At 45.2% G+C, this 12,356-nt stretch overlaps 2 protein-coding genes and 1 long non-coding RNA gene across 3 annotated transcripts in view; 2 read left to right on the forward strand and 1 right to left on the reverse strand.

The window, feature by feature from the left end:
- asb1 (ankyrin repeat and SOCS box containing 1) lies at nucleotides 1-3,903 on the forward strand. Its single transcript, XM_019863926.1, has 5 exons — nucleotides 1-274; nucleotides 767-905; nucleotides 1,124-1,426; nucleotides 2,344-2,726; nucleotides 3,313-3,903. Exons 1-5 carry the CDS (start codon nucleotides 178-180, stop codon nucleotides 3,441-3,443), a joined length of 1,053 nt encoding a protein of 350 aa, XP_019719485.1. The 5' UTR covers nucleotides 1-177; the 3' UTR covers nucleotides 3,444-3,903.
- LOC109512313 (uncharacterized) overlaps nucleotides 2,662-12,356 on the reverse strand; it is a 16,223-nt gene continuing 6,528 nt past the window's right edge. The window contains exon 3 of the long non-coding RNA XR_002167499.1: nucleotides 2,662-2,750. This is a non-coding gene — a long non-coding RNA (uncharacterized LOC109512313). The remainder of the gene's footprint in view (nucleotides 2,751-12,356) is intronic.
- The window catches only part of LOC109512312 (pancreas transcription factor 1 subunit alpha), a 20,810-nt gene continuing 20,702 nt past the window's right edge, over nucleotides 12,249-12,356 (forward strand). Inside the window, exon 1 of the mRNA XM_019863928.1 lies at nucleotides 12,249-12,293. The gene's annotated coding sequence lies outside the window, so the exon portion shown is untranslated. The remainder of the gene's footprint in view (nucleotides 12,294-12,356) is intronic.

Raw genomic sequence — 12,356 nt, forward strand, 5'->3', positions numbered from 1 at the left:
TTTAAATGCAGCTGAGCTCGATGCGGAAGTACCGACGTGAGCTCGGCTGACGTGCCCCCGCACCGTCAACTTTGTTTTCATGTCCCTCGATCGTCTCGTCCGCGGCTCCCCGTTTCAATCATCCACCGAAAAAGAGCCAAGGCCCCACGGCAGCAATTCGACTCGCACCAGCCAAGCATGGCCGAGACTCCCGAGGCCGATGTGGACGAGCCGCCTCGTTGTCATTTAGCTCCGCTCATTACAGTTTCTGATCTGCCCGGTGCCACCGCAGCAGGTAATTCGGCGACAGCAACCCACAAGATGTTCACGCAAGATATTTAGTCACTTGAAGTTGGTAAGACGATGTAAGATGCAAATCACAATATGACGTCAACGACCACAATGCTCGTGTTCACTGTACATAGCATTGTTTCATGAAACGTGAAAAAAATGAAGGTATAAAGACACTGAATTGTTTGCATTATTTTTGTCATGTGGCCCATTTTATTTAATTTTCCGCCTCACGTGTTTGGTAAAAATTTTGTGAACCCGTCCTAGTGAACGCATAGTGTTTTTGCCTTTATTTAGCATAAGCCTGACTCATAAAACCAAAACACGTGTGTATAATCTAAAATGATTTATTGTAATAATCTATTGCCTGTTGTTTGTTAAAATGTTTTAAAATCATTCAGCCTTACTCCTGTTAACAGTGAAGAGTGTTATTGTCATGCACATGAGTTTGTTTCTTGACGAATAATGGACGTGAATGATGTGTCCGGCGGCACAGGTCGCAACCTGAAAGAATGGCTGGAAGAGCAGTTCTGTGACAAGCCTCTGGAGCAGGATGACATGCGGCTGCACAACGCCGCCTACGTGGGGGATCTGGACACCCTCAGGAACCTGCTACAGGAAGAAACCTTTCGCCAGTAAGTGTGACATTTGCCGTGTTGTAGATGCTAGCAAGATTTGACGTTAGCCGAGGCAGCTACATTGCAAACAAGATTTGTTTATGACAGAGTTTTGCCAAAAAACGAAATGTCACCGGTTTGATGTTGTTGTTTAATGTGCAATCACTGAAAACGATTAGCTGGCGACCAATTGCTGCTTCTCCAACCAAATATCATCCAAGCCTCTCCCTTTTCAGGCGTATCAATGAGAAATCGGTGTGGTGTTGTGGCTGTCTGCCCTGCACGCCTCTGCGCATCGCGGCCACGGCAGGCCACGCTGCCTGCGTGGCTTACCTGATCGCTCGAGGGGCCGAGGTGGACCTGGTGGACGTTAAGGGCCAGACGGCGCTGTACGTGGCCGTGGTCAACGGCCACCGCGACTGCGTGCGCATCCTCCTGGAGGCCGGGGCCAACCCCAACGGAAGCCGCCACCACCGCAGTACGCCGCTTTACCACGCCGCTCGGGTCGGGCGGCTTGATGTGCTGGAGGAACTCATCAGGTTCGCTTGGGAGAGGGTCGGGGTTCCATTTGTTAGAGACTCACTCCACTGTACCGCATAGCAGAGAAAGGATAGGGAGAGCTTGGCAGGTACACTCTCAAAATAAAATGGACTCCATTTGCTGAAAAAAATCATACGAAGTTAAACTATCAATGTAATTGAATCTCGAGTCTGTATCAAATATAAATGAGTAGTACAACAAAATTACTCTGTACTAAATAAAAATAATTTAAAAAAAATCACGATTATGAGCCAAGTTGCAGTATTTCTGCAATTGAACTTCTACTCTGTATTAAATCAAAATTATATTTAGTAATATTAAAGCTGCACTAATTGTGACAAATAGTAATTTCATAATTAAATGAAATGTAAAGAATTCGACAGTTTTTGCCACATTTTTTTTGCTTCAGTTTCAATGCACATTGTGCTCGCCCCTCCGGTGTGTGTGCCTTGGCCACCTGGGGGCGGTATAATGCAGACATACGGGTAAACTTGAGCTCTTCAGTAAGCCGCTGGTATATTAGTCCTTCTTCACAAGGAATAAAGAATACGGTCGATGCCTGTGTGAGTGCTGTAATATTATCTGTGTACATGTGTTGCCCCAAAGTTTGTATTCAAATATCTGCTGCCTAACCCCGCGCCACAGATGCTATTCCTTAGCCAGTCTATGGCATTTCTCATTATGTGCTAGCATTAAGCTAGTGTATTTTAAGGCGGAATTATCTGGTTGTTTGTAATATAAGCGTTGCTATCTTTGTTTTATGTTTAGCTCGACAGTAAACTATGTAGTGCTTATCTCAAATGTTTGCTCACAAGTCAAAGAAAAAAAAATCTCCCAAACAGCAGCTTGTATTTTGAAAAGATGAAAGTCGTGTCAGTCGCATCTCCTGCTAGTAAGTGACGTGATGTTGTTTCAGGTTTAACGCCGACGTGGACATGGACCACCTGCTGGGTCCCCGTCTCCTGCTAAGTGCCCGCACCCTGAACACCTTGGTGGTGTGCCCGCTGTACATCAGCGCCGCCTACCACCACCTCCACTGCTTCCGGGCCCTGCTGGAGGCCGGGGCGCAGCCCGACTTCAACTACACGGGCCCCGTTTGCCACGACGCGCTGAACCGGGGCCTGGCCTCCTGCCTGCTGGACGCCGTTCTGCGGCACGGCTGCGAGGCGGCCTTCGTGCAACTGCTGCTGGACCACGGGGCCCGGCCGGCGCACGTGGCTTGGGACGAGTCGGAGGCCGACGCTTCCTACCGCAGGAAGGTGGATCCCGAAGCCCTCGGGACCTTCCTGGAAGCCAGGAGTGAGTCAAATTGTTTACTTAATGCTGTGGGGGGAGGTCGGAAGTGGGGAAAAAAATCATCACCTCCAAATAATATCCAGAGAGGCTTTCAGGACATCAATTTGCTTATTTAAATACAGTATGTTAATTCATATTGCGCTTATGGCATAAGAATGCAGATGATTAAATCATCAATCAGCTGCTCATTTTTACCACTATCGCCCCCTGCTGCTGACTGAAATCGACACCAAAGTGCTCTTGGGAAATGTCCTGATTTTGAGCCTATTTGTCTATACGGCAATGTTAAATCCCATTTGACAACGGAAGACCAATGTGCTTGGCTGCATTGCCACCCTCAACCACAATAGAGTTACGTGTCATACTATCTTATCCAGTGGTCTGTGGTCTGGCGCGTTTTCAATCTTCTCAGCGGCTGAGCTGGATTTCCATAAGCCCTGTCATGGGCGTCTACATGTTTCCAGTATGTAGCCCGTCTCTCACCGGGTGAACGGTGAACTCCGCTAAGGTTTCACTTCAGTTATTTGAACCTGAATTTAAAGTAGTATGATTGGTCATGTGCATCTGTGCTTGTTGGCGTCTCCGCCAGGCTACCCTCGCAGGTTGACCCACGTGTGCCGCGTCGCCATCCGCAGAGTCATGGGCAAGAAGCGTCTGCGTCATATACCGTCACTGCCGCTTCCGGAAGCCATCAAGAATTTCCTGCTTCACCGAAACTGACAACCGGGGCTTCTTGGCTGTCTTTAACCGTGACTTTTCTCACTCTGGCGAACACTATTTATTTCTAGTTGAATGCATTTTATTACTGTATTGACTGTCGGTAAAATTCGTGGTTATGAATGTATGTATGTGCAGTATGTAGTCACGCTATACAATTGAGCTAAGCAATCAAAAGCAGTGCAATCATCAAATTAAGTGTGGACCTGGAAGAAAAGTGGCTATGGGGAAGCTCAGTTTTATATATACATTACTTTGAAATGTTATCGCATGCTCATGTAGCCATGAATGTTTTTTTTTTGTTTTTGAAAAGCACATTTAATACTATGCTAAGGTCAATGGTTATGAAAGGTGCAGCATATCACTTTTTAGTGTGTTTACTGAATGTGTGCTGCTCCGACTCTTCTTTTGTATGTTGTCTTGTCTGTCTTATTTATATTCAGTAAAACCCATCTTAATGCTATCTTTGCTACTATTTGTTTTCGTTGTCTAAATTGACACGGATGGCTCTCGGCATCACCAGGATGAAAAATAATTCTTCCCAAGTAAGTTGGCATTCTTTGTTTTTCTTTTTTTGGGGGGGGGGGCACTTACTGAGATTTGCTTCAACTCAACATGCAAATGTGAAATTGCTCGTACCACCCTTACAGAACGAAAACCCACAATGGGCACAGAAGCGACATGAAGCTGCCTCACAATCATTTTATTTTTTTTAATTACTGAAAAATCAAGCATCTCTTGAGACACTCTTTGCCTGAATAAGCAAAGCAGCCCCAGAATATAATTTGGCTTACTTCTCCATTTATTTGAATTTATTTATTTAGTTTTTAAAGTTAATTATTTTGGCATTAAAAATATCCTTGGCGTTAAAGATCTTTCTGGTTTACAAGCATATTATGAGTTCAATGATAACTCGTGCAAATATTTTAAGACAGACACTGAAGTACATGGTAGCCAGCAAGTGGAACAATGTGAACAGTGACTGGCACGTTGCAGTCAGCGCTGAATGCCAGAACTCCAGTTCCATTTCTACAACTCATCAAAAATCGGCGAGATGCTTGTCTGCTTGGTGGCAGGTCCTCCAAGGTCTCTAGATGGCACTGTCTTCCTTCCGAGTTGCGCCACATCACTTGACACTCTGCCTGTCTTCTCTTTTGTGGGCTTCCCGTCCCCTTCTGTCTCCCCGTCATCACTCGTGCACTGCCACTCATGTTGAAAGAACTCTGCATCTGTCTTGAAGAGGCACAAAGTGACACGCTCGCCGGACTTTTTTAGGACGGCCCAGACACGAAACAGGATCAGCAACTCTGCACCAGTGCTGAGTGCGTGGTTGATAAACCGCTGTTTTCCTGTGGGAAGGCTTCGCTTTCAAACAGGTTTTATGAGGCTGCTTGATGTGGAAGCGTTCATTACAGCTAAATTAGAGGGCAGTGAAGAGAAATGCAGCGAATGTCGAAAGGAAATTTTTGGGTCCATTTGTGAAAAAGTCAATCCTCTTCAAGGCTCGTTGTGGATGACAAACATTTAATGTTGATAACTTCTGCGGGGAAGTTGTACGGGCTAAAGAAGAAACCGCAGGCTGTGATTCATCATTGATGATGTTCCTTTTGTGGTCACAATAGATTCAAAACACCTCGTGGCGGAAATAGCAAAGCAGCCCCGGAACAGAACAGAGATCAGGCTTTACGACACCGGGCAACGTATTTTGCTACGGAATTGCCTTGATAGTCTTGCAATTGTATTGTTCACCGTACAGATACAAACCCTAACCTATGCTGGATGGAGCAAAGCGACCCCAGATCATAAACGGGCCAAGCTTTCTGTCTCTGGTCAGTACATTTTGCTCCAGAATTAATCTTAGTGATTTCATTGTACCCTGTGCAGATTCAAGACACCCCGTGCCAGATGGAGCAAAGCAACCCCGGCTCCTGATGCTCAATGCTGCTAGCAACAGGGTTGGAGTGGAACTGCACATGCTTCCAAATGCTTCGACTGTACAGGCTGCGATGTACGTACTGCGATCCCAACCGGGCTGCTCTGATTGTTTTGGAAGACACAACATGACTAGCAGGCTCACGTGGTCTTAACTTTGCCTTGAGGCATGAACCGATCAAGCCTTAAGCCATGAACCGATGACAGGCAAAACGTCTTCGAAGACAATCACAACAGCCCCATTGCGATTGAGGTAACATTGTCACAAGTTTGCAAATGAACTCGATCGTCTCGACTGTTTCTGGTGTGTGCAGACTACCAAAAACTGGAGGGACAGGAAGATATTAGGCCTTGCGCAATAACATTGGCCAAACTTGCTGTTAACCACACACACACACACACACACACACACACACACACACACACACACACACACACACACACACACGCACAAGATTTTAGAAACGTATAAATTGCGTTTGCAAACTTGATTACTTTTCATTTGTGCTGCTCTCATCAAGCCGCCGTTTTGAGCGTACACTAACTTGTTACCGTTTGGTAATTGTAATTTGGTAAATGTGCTTTAATTCGAATGATCTCATTCCAAAGGCAGTCCGGAACTCTTCGTTTCACCCCAATTAGAGCATCACAAGAACACACACACACACACACACACACACACACACACACACAAATGCATGCACGCGGTTGTTCTGCTGCAATTATGTCATGAAGCCCCTTTTTTTTTTCTCTCACCACATAGCAAGCTTGGTGGACTTTGTCCAAACAAATCGTCGAGGTCCCATTTGCGAAAAAACTCCGGACGACTTAAAAGTGAATATGTCGTGAAGCGTTCCAAGCGAAATATCCTCTTTCCGTTTGCGCTCGTGTCGCATCAGTTCAAGCGGCGTGGATTTAGCCGGCCTGGAAATCTTGCCCATTATTTTTCATCCTGTAAGTCTGCACGCGAGAGTGACGGCTCGCTTCCTGCTCTTGATGCGACACGAGGCAAATTCCTTCCACTTTATTGATCTAATTAGAAAGTATATAGTAGGGAATAGGGAGACTGCGTTTCAATTTAAAAAAAAAACCTCAAAGCGGCTTAATGAGACTTAATTTGACTGTTTTCCAAAAGAGCCAGTAATAGTGAAATGCGGCAGGAAGGATGTGAAGTGATTGCCTATGTAATGACTCTTGCCGTCTGTAACGCAGCTCTTATACTTAATTGGTTCCCTCCCATTTGACTGCTGTCGTCGTTATTGTGCACGTAATAAAGTCTGTCCGGTATGGCCGTTCCCCTGGCACGAGTAATGATGCTTTATAAACAAAAGAGAAAAGTGTTGGGAAACAGCTGCGGACGGGGGGGGGGTTAAACGCTTTTAACAAGTGCCATTTCCAGTGGTGTCAATGTTAACTACTGTAAATTAGAAGTAACCCGTCAGACATGATGAATAGGTTGGGCTCCCGCGGTCGGAAAACAAACCCAAAACACGTGAGCGTACCTTTCCGCTCTGGCCGCTTTCATCAGGCGGCTAAACGTTTGCTGGGATGAAGTCGGAAGGCTCCAGTTGTTTGTTTCGTGGCATATAAAATCATTTCGCTTTCATATACTCACCTTTGCCACTGACATGTTGACAGCGTATTACACGTTCATGTTTTAACGTCTCTAAATATTCATACTGCCTGATACCTTGTAGTTGGCGGCCATTTTATTGGAAATGGTGACGACGGGACGACCGTTAGAACGTTTCGTGATGTCCCTCGAGAGACGTTGTGACCAGGTTCGACCGTGTTAAGCGTCTCACTGTCAGCTTCCCTCCTCGCTCTGAGGAATCGTCGTTATTTTCAAGCTTTTGGTCTTGTGGGGTCGGGAGGGGCGAGCAGGCCCCCGTTTTTCCATGCCCGCAAGTTGGGTCTCTGGTGTGGGGTTCCCAAGCCCTCAGGAAAGCGCAGTTTACAACATTCCCACAGTGGCGGCCACTGGACGACGTTCTTCCTCTTCTTCGGTCGGCTGTTAAGCTGGGATTTTGGCTTGGCCGTCTTGTTGTCAGCGGTTTGGGAAGCTGCCCAACGCTTTTGAAGGGGGATCGGGGGGGGGGGGCAAGTTTGAGGAGGAAGAGCACCCACCCCTCCTCCTCGCAATCCCACCCCGAGACCTTCTCACTCCACGGTGCATGGCAAGCTTCGCAGCTTTGGTCCACGTCCACCCGCTTTCCTTGCCGCGGGATCTTGGTTGCGGAAAATCCTCCCCATGGGTAACTCGAGTCGACGGAAGTAGTTAAACATGGGTGGTTTACTGTCATGGACATTGTAATGAGGTCATTAAGGAATCCATAGACTCGCCAACTCAGGGTTACGGCTAACAAAGCACCGGATGTTTGCCTGTCGGATGAGAGGAAGTGTCATTCATTTCAAGGTAAAGGCAGTGGGGTTGGGGGGCCATGGGGGGGGGGGCAGCCATCAGTCACTCAATATATTTCAATTCACACATATGTGGTAACAGCTTAATCGACGACATCCATCCACTTTGTAAACCGCCTGCTGAGTAGGTCGCGGGCAACTGGAGCCCATTTCAGATGACTTTGCAGGAGAGGCAGTACGTGTACGTTCTTGGGCTGAATGAGGTTGAATTCAAATATCTGATTATTTTTTTTTCTTACAATGTATTTTTAAACAAACGCGAGCAATAAATTCTTTATCGGGATAAACAATAAACACACACGCACACACAAAACTCCAAGTGCGTCATCAAAGGATGAGTAAGCACAAATCAACTTCAAATTTGTGCCCCGAGCTGTGAATGTGCTTAGAACTAATGATCCTCGATATTGTCCCATGCACAGTAGTTGTGCAACTCTTCTTATGATTCCATATGTGCATGGATGTATTATATTGCCCCCTGCCGGTAATTTTTGGGGGTGGCAGGAACGGATTAGTGGCATTTACATTCATTTCAATGGGGAAAGATGATTTGAGATATGAGTGTTTTGAATTACAAACGTGCTCACGGAACGGATGGAACTGAACTCTCGAGGCACCACTCACTTTGCATACAAGCAATTCAAAAGTCCATTTTCCTTTCTACAAAATGGCTTTCAAGATACTCGTAGGATGCGTTACGTCATAACATCATGAGTGTCAAATTTGGATGACGTCAACTTCCTGTTCTTCGATTCCATAGAGGACGCTGCGGCTCCTTTTGGCTTGTGAAGCATTTACTGGGAGTGTGTGTGTGTGTGTGTGTGTGTGTGTGTGTGTGTGTGTGTGTGTGTGTGTGTGTGCGTGTGCGTGTGTGTGTGTGCGTGTGTGCGTGTGCGTGTGTGTGTGCATGTGTGTGCGTGCGTGTGTTTACGAGCTCCCCGAGAGCATCTCATGCATTCGATTTATGCCTCGCCAGTTATGTTTAGTACATCTGTGCAAGCGACGCCCACTCAGGATATAGCTCACCTCACGAAATGATAGAGGACGCTATCTCCAGTCGACCGCTAACAGGAGATACGTTTCGCGGAGTTTGCGACATGTATAAATCAACGGAGACGAGCTCCACTGCTGTGCGCTCCTGCTGCCAGGTACCAATTAGCTTAGCTGGTCTCTTTAATCGGCCGCCTGCCTGAAAGGGATGCCACTCCATGCCTCCTCTCTTATTTTCTCACCCGCCGCCGCCGCCACACCCACTGATGAAGGGGCAGGGGTTGGGTGATCGGTGGTTGTTGGGGGGGGGGGCAGGGGGGGTTGCTGAATGCAGCAGGTGGACAGGTGGTGGACCGTGATGAGTAGTCGACAAATTTTTTTTAATCACCAGGTGTCCTAATAATATGCCTATTACGGTACTTGTTTTCACATTACAGGACACTTTAGCCTAAATTAGCTGGTTTTGGGGGGGGGCGGCCTTGTCTCATGTGAGTGATCCAGCCCTCATCCCAACCCATATAACGCTAATACCGAGTACTTGCCGCTTATGGGCCGCAAAAAAGCTCACCTTATGGTAGCTTCTAGAAAAACAGCGTGGTTTGTATTTTCCCTCGTAAAGGCAGCACTTCATCAGCAAGCAGCCACATTTGTCAAGGAGTGTGTGTGGATCCATGAATGCATCAGATCCAGCTGAGACATCCGCAAATAAAAATATGGCCCCGATGTCATAGAACAATCAAGTACACTAAAAAGTTTTAAAGCAGCCTTATTTTTTTTCTTTTTAGTCACGCAGTTGAAATTGTACAAAGACATGCGGTGAACCGCTACAAGTTCAAAATAAGACACACAGAGAAGGTTACATCAAATTGAAAAATAAAGTACATTTCAGAATTGAACAAAAAGGCACAATCTTCAGACTTAAACCCCACCGAGCTGATTTGGGATGAACTGACAGAAACATGAACACAAAGCACACACACAATATTTGATTTTCATTGTAGAAAAAATGTCACGAGTGTGTTCGGCTGTCACACAACATCTTCCCAAAGGAGGATATTTTAACGAGTCAAAAGTTCCAAATGCTTTTTGCTTTCTAGATTCATTCCATGAGTTCTTTTGAACATTTCGTTGTACATTTTGTACTCACTTATGGGAAGCAAATGCTCGTTTAGCCATCCAACAAAATGCAATGCAGCTCTGCTTATACCTTTGGGCTTCAGTGTTGTGTTTCACCTCTTTGCGCTCGGGTGAAGCCACCACCAACTTTTTTTTTATGTATAGCCACCTGGGGAGAAATGATGTCGCGGCGCTTATTGTTGCATAAGAAGCGGCTCTTATTTGTGGGGAACAGGCGGAGAACAAAAGAATTGAATTGGTTCATGTAACATTCCATTTGTGCACAGTGATTTTTTTTTTTTTTTTTGCTCTCCCTAAAATGTTCCTTTTCGAATCGGACGAAACAACATTCAGAATTCATTCGTGTTTTCGGGGCAACTTTTCTCCAAAGAAACCTGTTTTGGATTAGCAATTTAGTCACTGTTTCCTGGGAAACATCGGGGCGTAACTAACCATTCAAATATGAGAAGATGAAAGGGAATCTGTGGCTTGCCGCGCACCAGAAAATCTGACAGAAACAATAAGCCCACGTTTTTAACAAGGCTGTTTATTTGCACGTGATATTGAGCAGATGGATCGTGATGAGTCACGCGGCGAGAATACGAAAAGCCTGCCGCTCGGGGCGTGAGCGCCCATTCGACGGGGTTCAAGGAAGCCACGTTCCCGCGCGCGCTTCTCACTCTATCGCAATAAAAGCTGGCAAGCGGGTCGCAACATATCACCTGGGCCGCTCGGTTTACATTTCCACGACAGCGGGCTCCTATTTCAGCTCGTGAGTTGTTTCCATGTCGACCAAGTGGCCTTGAACTGCGTTTATTCCCTAGGGGCGATTCAGGAGGAACTTGTCGCCATCTGGTCAATCGAAAAACGATTTCTAGTTTTGTTTTGTTGTTGTTGTTGTTGCAATGGCGACCGCAGGGCATTGCAACAACAACCAGCCCAGACTCTGACAAACGACAGACATTTTGGTTTACATTTCCACGACAGCGGGCTCCTATTTCAGCTCGTGAGTTGTTTCCATGTCGACCAAGTGGCCTTGAACTGCGCTTATTCCCGAGGGGCGATTCAGCAGGAACTTGTCGCCATCTGGTCAATCGAAAAACGATTTCTAGTTTTGTTTTGTTGTTGTTGCAATGGCGACCGCCGGGCATTGTAACTACCCGAAGCCAACCAGCCCAGACTCTGACAAACGACAGACATTTTCACCGACGGAGGCAGCACTTCCTCACCTCAGTCCAATTGTCAATTTGTGTCGCCGAGTGATTCTCAAGTGTGGAGTTCGTAAAATAAAAAATACTGCCTAAGCACAGTTCAGTTGGATTTCACTTTTAAGTTCACACATTTGCATTTGGTCTTCAAGCGCGGTTTGATTTTAAACAATTATTTTCGGTACAGTTTTTCCTTTTATGATCTTACTGTGGATGAGACTTTTTTTTTTTTTTGCTTTGTTTTGTTTGAATCCATTGCAGTACATTTATGAAATAGGTTCGCAAAATAAAAAACACTGCCTAAGCACAGTTAAGTTGGATTTCACTTTTAAGTTCACACATTGGCATTTGGTCTTCAAGTGCGGTTTGATTTTAAACAATTATTCTTGGTACAGTTTTTCCTTCTTTTATGATCTTACTTTTTTTTTTGCTTTTTTTTGTTTGAATCCATTGCAGTACATTTATGAAATACAGTTCAGTTCTATTTGCCTTTTAAATGCAATGCGCTTGTTTTTAATCTTTTGGAACTGATTTTGTTCGGTCCACTTTTTATTTGCTTAATTTATTATAATTGGAATCCCCTCAATTAAAATGATTACATTTAGTCTGAATACCAGAAATAATACTTTTTTAAAAAAATCTGTTAATTCACAAAAACCTTTGAATTGTTGAATTATTTACAGTCTGCGGCTCGTCCCAACCCCAAAGTAAACGGCGTCGCGTTTAGGCTGAGCTTTTCGAGAGCATATTTGCGTGCACGGCCACGACGATAATGAACCTTCACGCTTTGGATTGTGTGTGAGTGAATAGAGGAATGAAGTGCAGCCTTTTTTTTTTTTAAGAGATAGTCTTGACTCATACACCATCCCAGAAGTGTATTGTATGTATTATACACAAAAGTTATGTCATATATCCATCCATCCATTTTCTAATACTCTTATAATAATAATAATATTAATAATAATTATGATTATTATTGAAGCCGACGTGAGTTGCTCAGTGATACCCCCCTGTCCACAAAAATAAAAAAGAAATGCCAAAAGATACCTCCCTCCACTTTGCCTGAACATGGTACAGTCCAGGTCACCTTTACTATAAAACGCTTTGGTTTAGTCTACTACTAGTTTGTCAGTTCGACCTGGAAATTTACCACCTCTCAGCTTAAGTGCTTCAATGCCCAAATCTGGTAAGCCCGCGTCAAAATAACATGACTTAATGTTACACATAAGAAATACCTCCCTATTTAACA

This window comes from Hippocampus comes, unplaced genomic scaffold, assembly GCF_001891065.2.
Source record: "Hippocampus comes isolate QL1 unplaced genomic scaffold, H_comes_QL1_v1.1 scaffold313, whole genome shotgun sequence".
NCBI lineage: Eukaryota > Metazoa > Chordata > Actinopteri > Syngnathiformes > Syngnathidae > Hippocampus > Hippocampus comes.

What these genes read in the sequence shown, in the direction of transcription:
- asb1 (XM_019863926.1), top strand. Translation starts at nt 178, where the DNA reads ATGGCCGAGACTCCCGAGGCCGATGTGGACGAGCCGCCTCGTTGTCAT. An exon ending in GCCCGGTGCCACCGCAGCAG is followed by an intron (nt 275 to 766) that starts GTAATTCGGCGA and finishes CCGGCGGCACAG; the next exon opens with GTCGCAACCTGAAAGAATGG. An exon ending in CAGGAAGAAACCTTTCGCCA is followed by an intron (nt 906 to 1,123) that starts GTAAGTGTGACA and finishes CTCCCTTTTCAG; the next exon opens with GCGTATCAATGAGAAATCGG.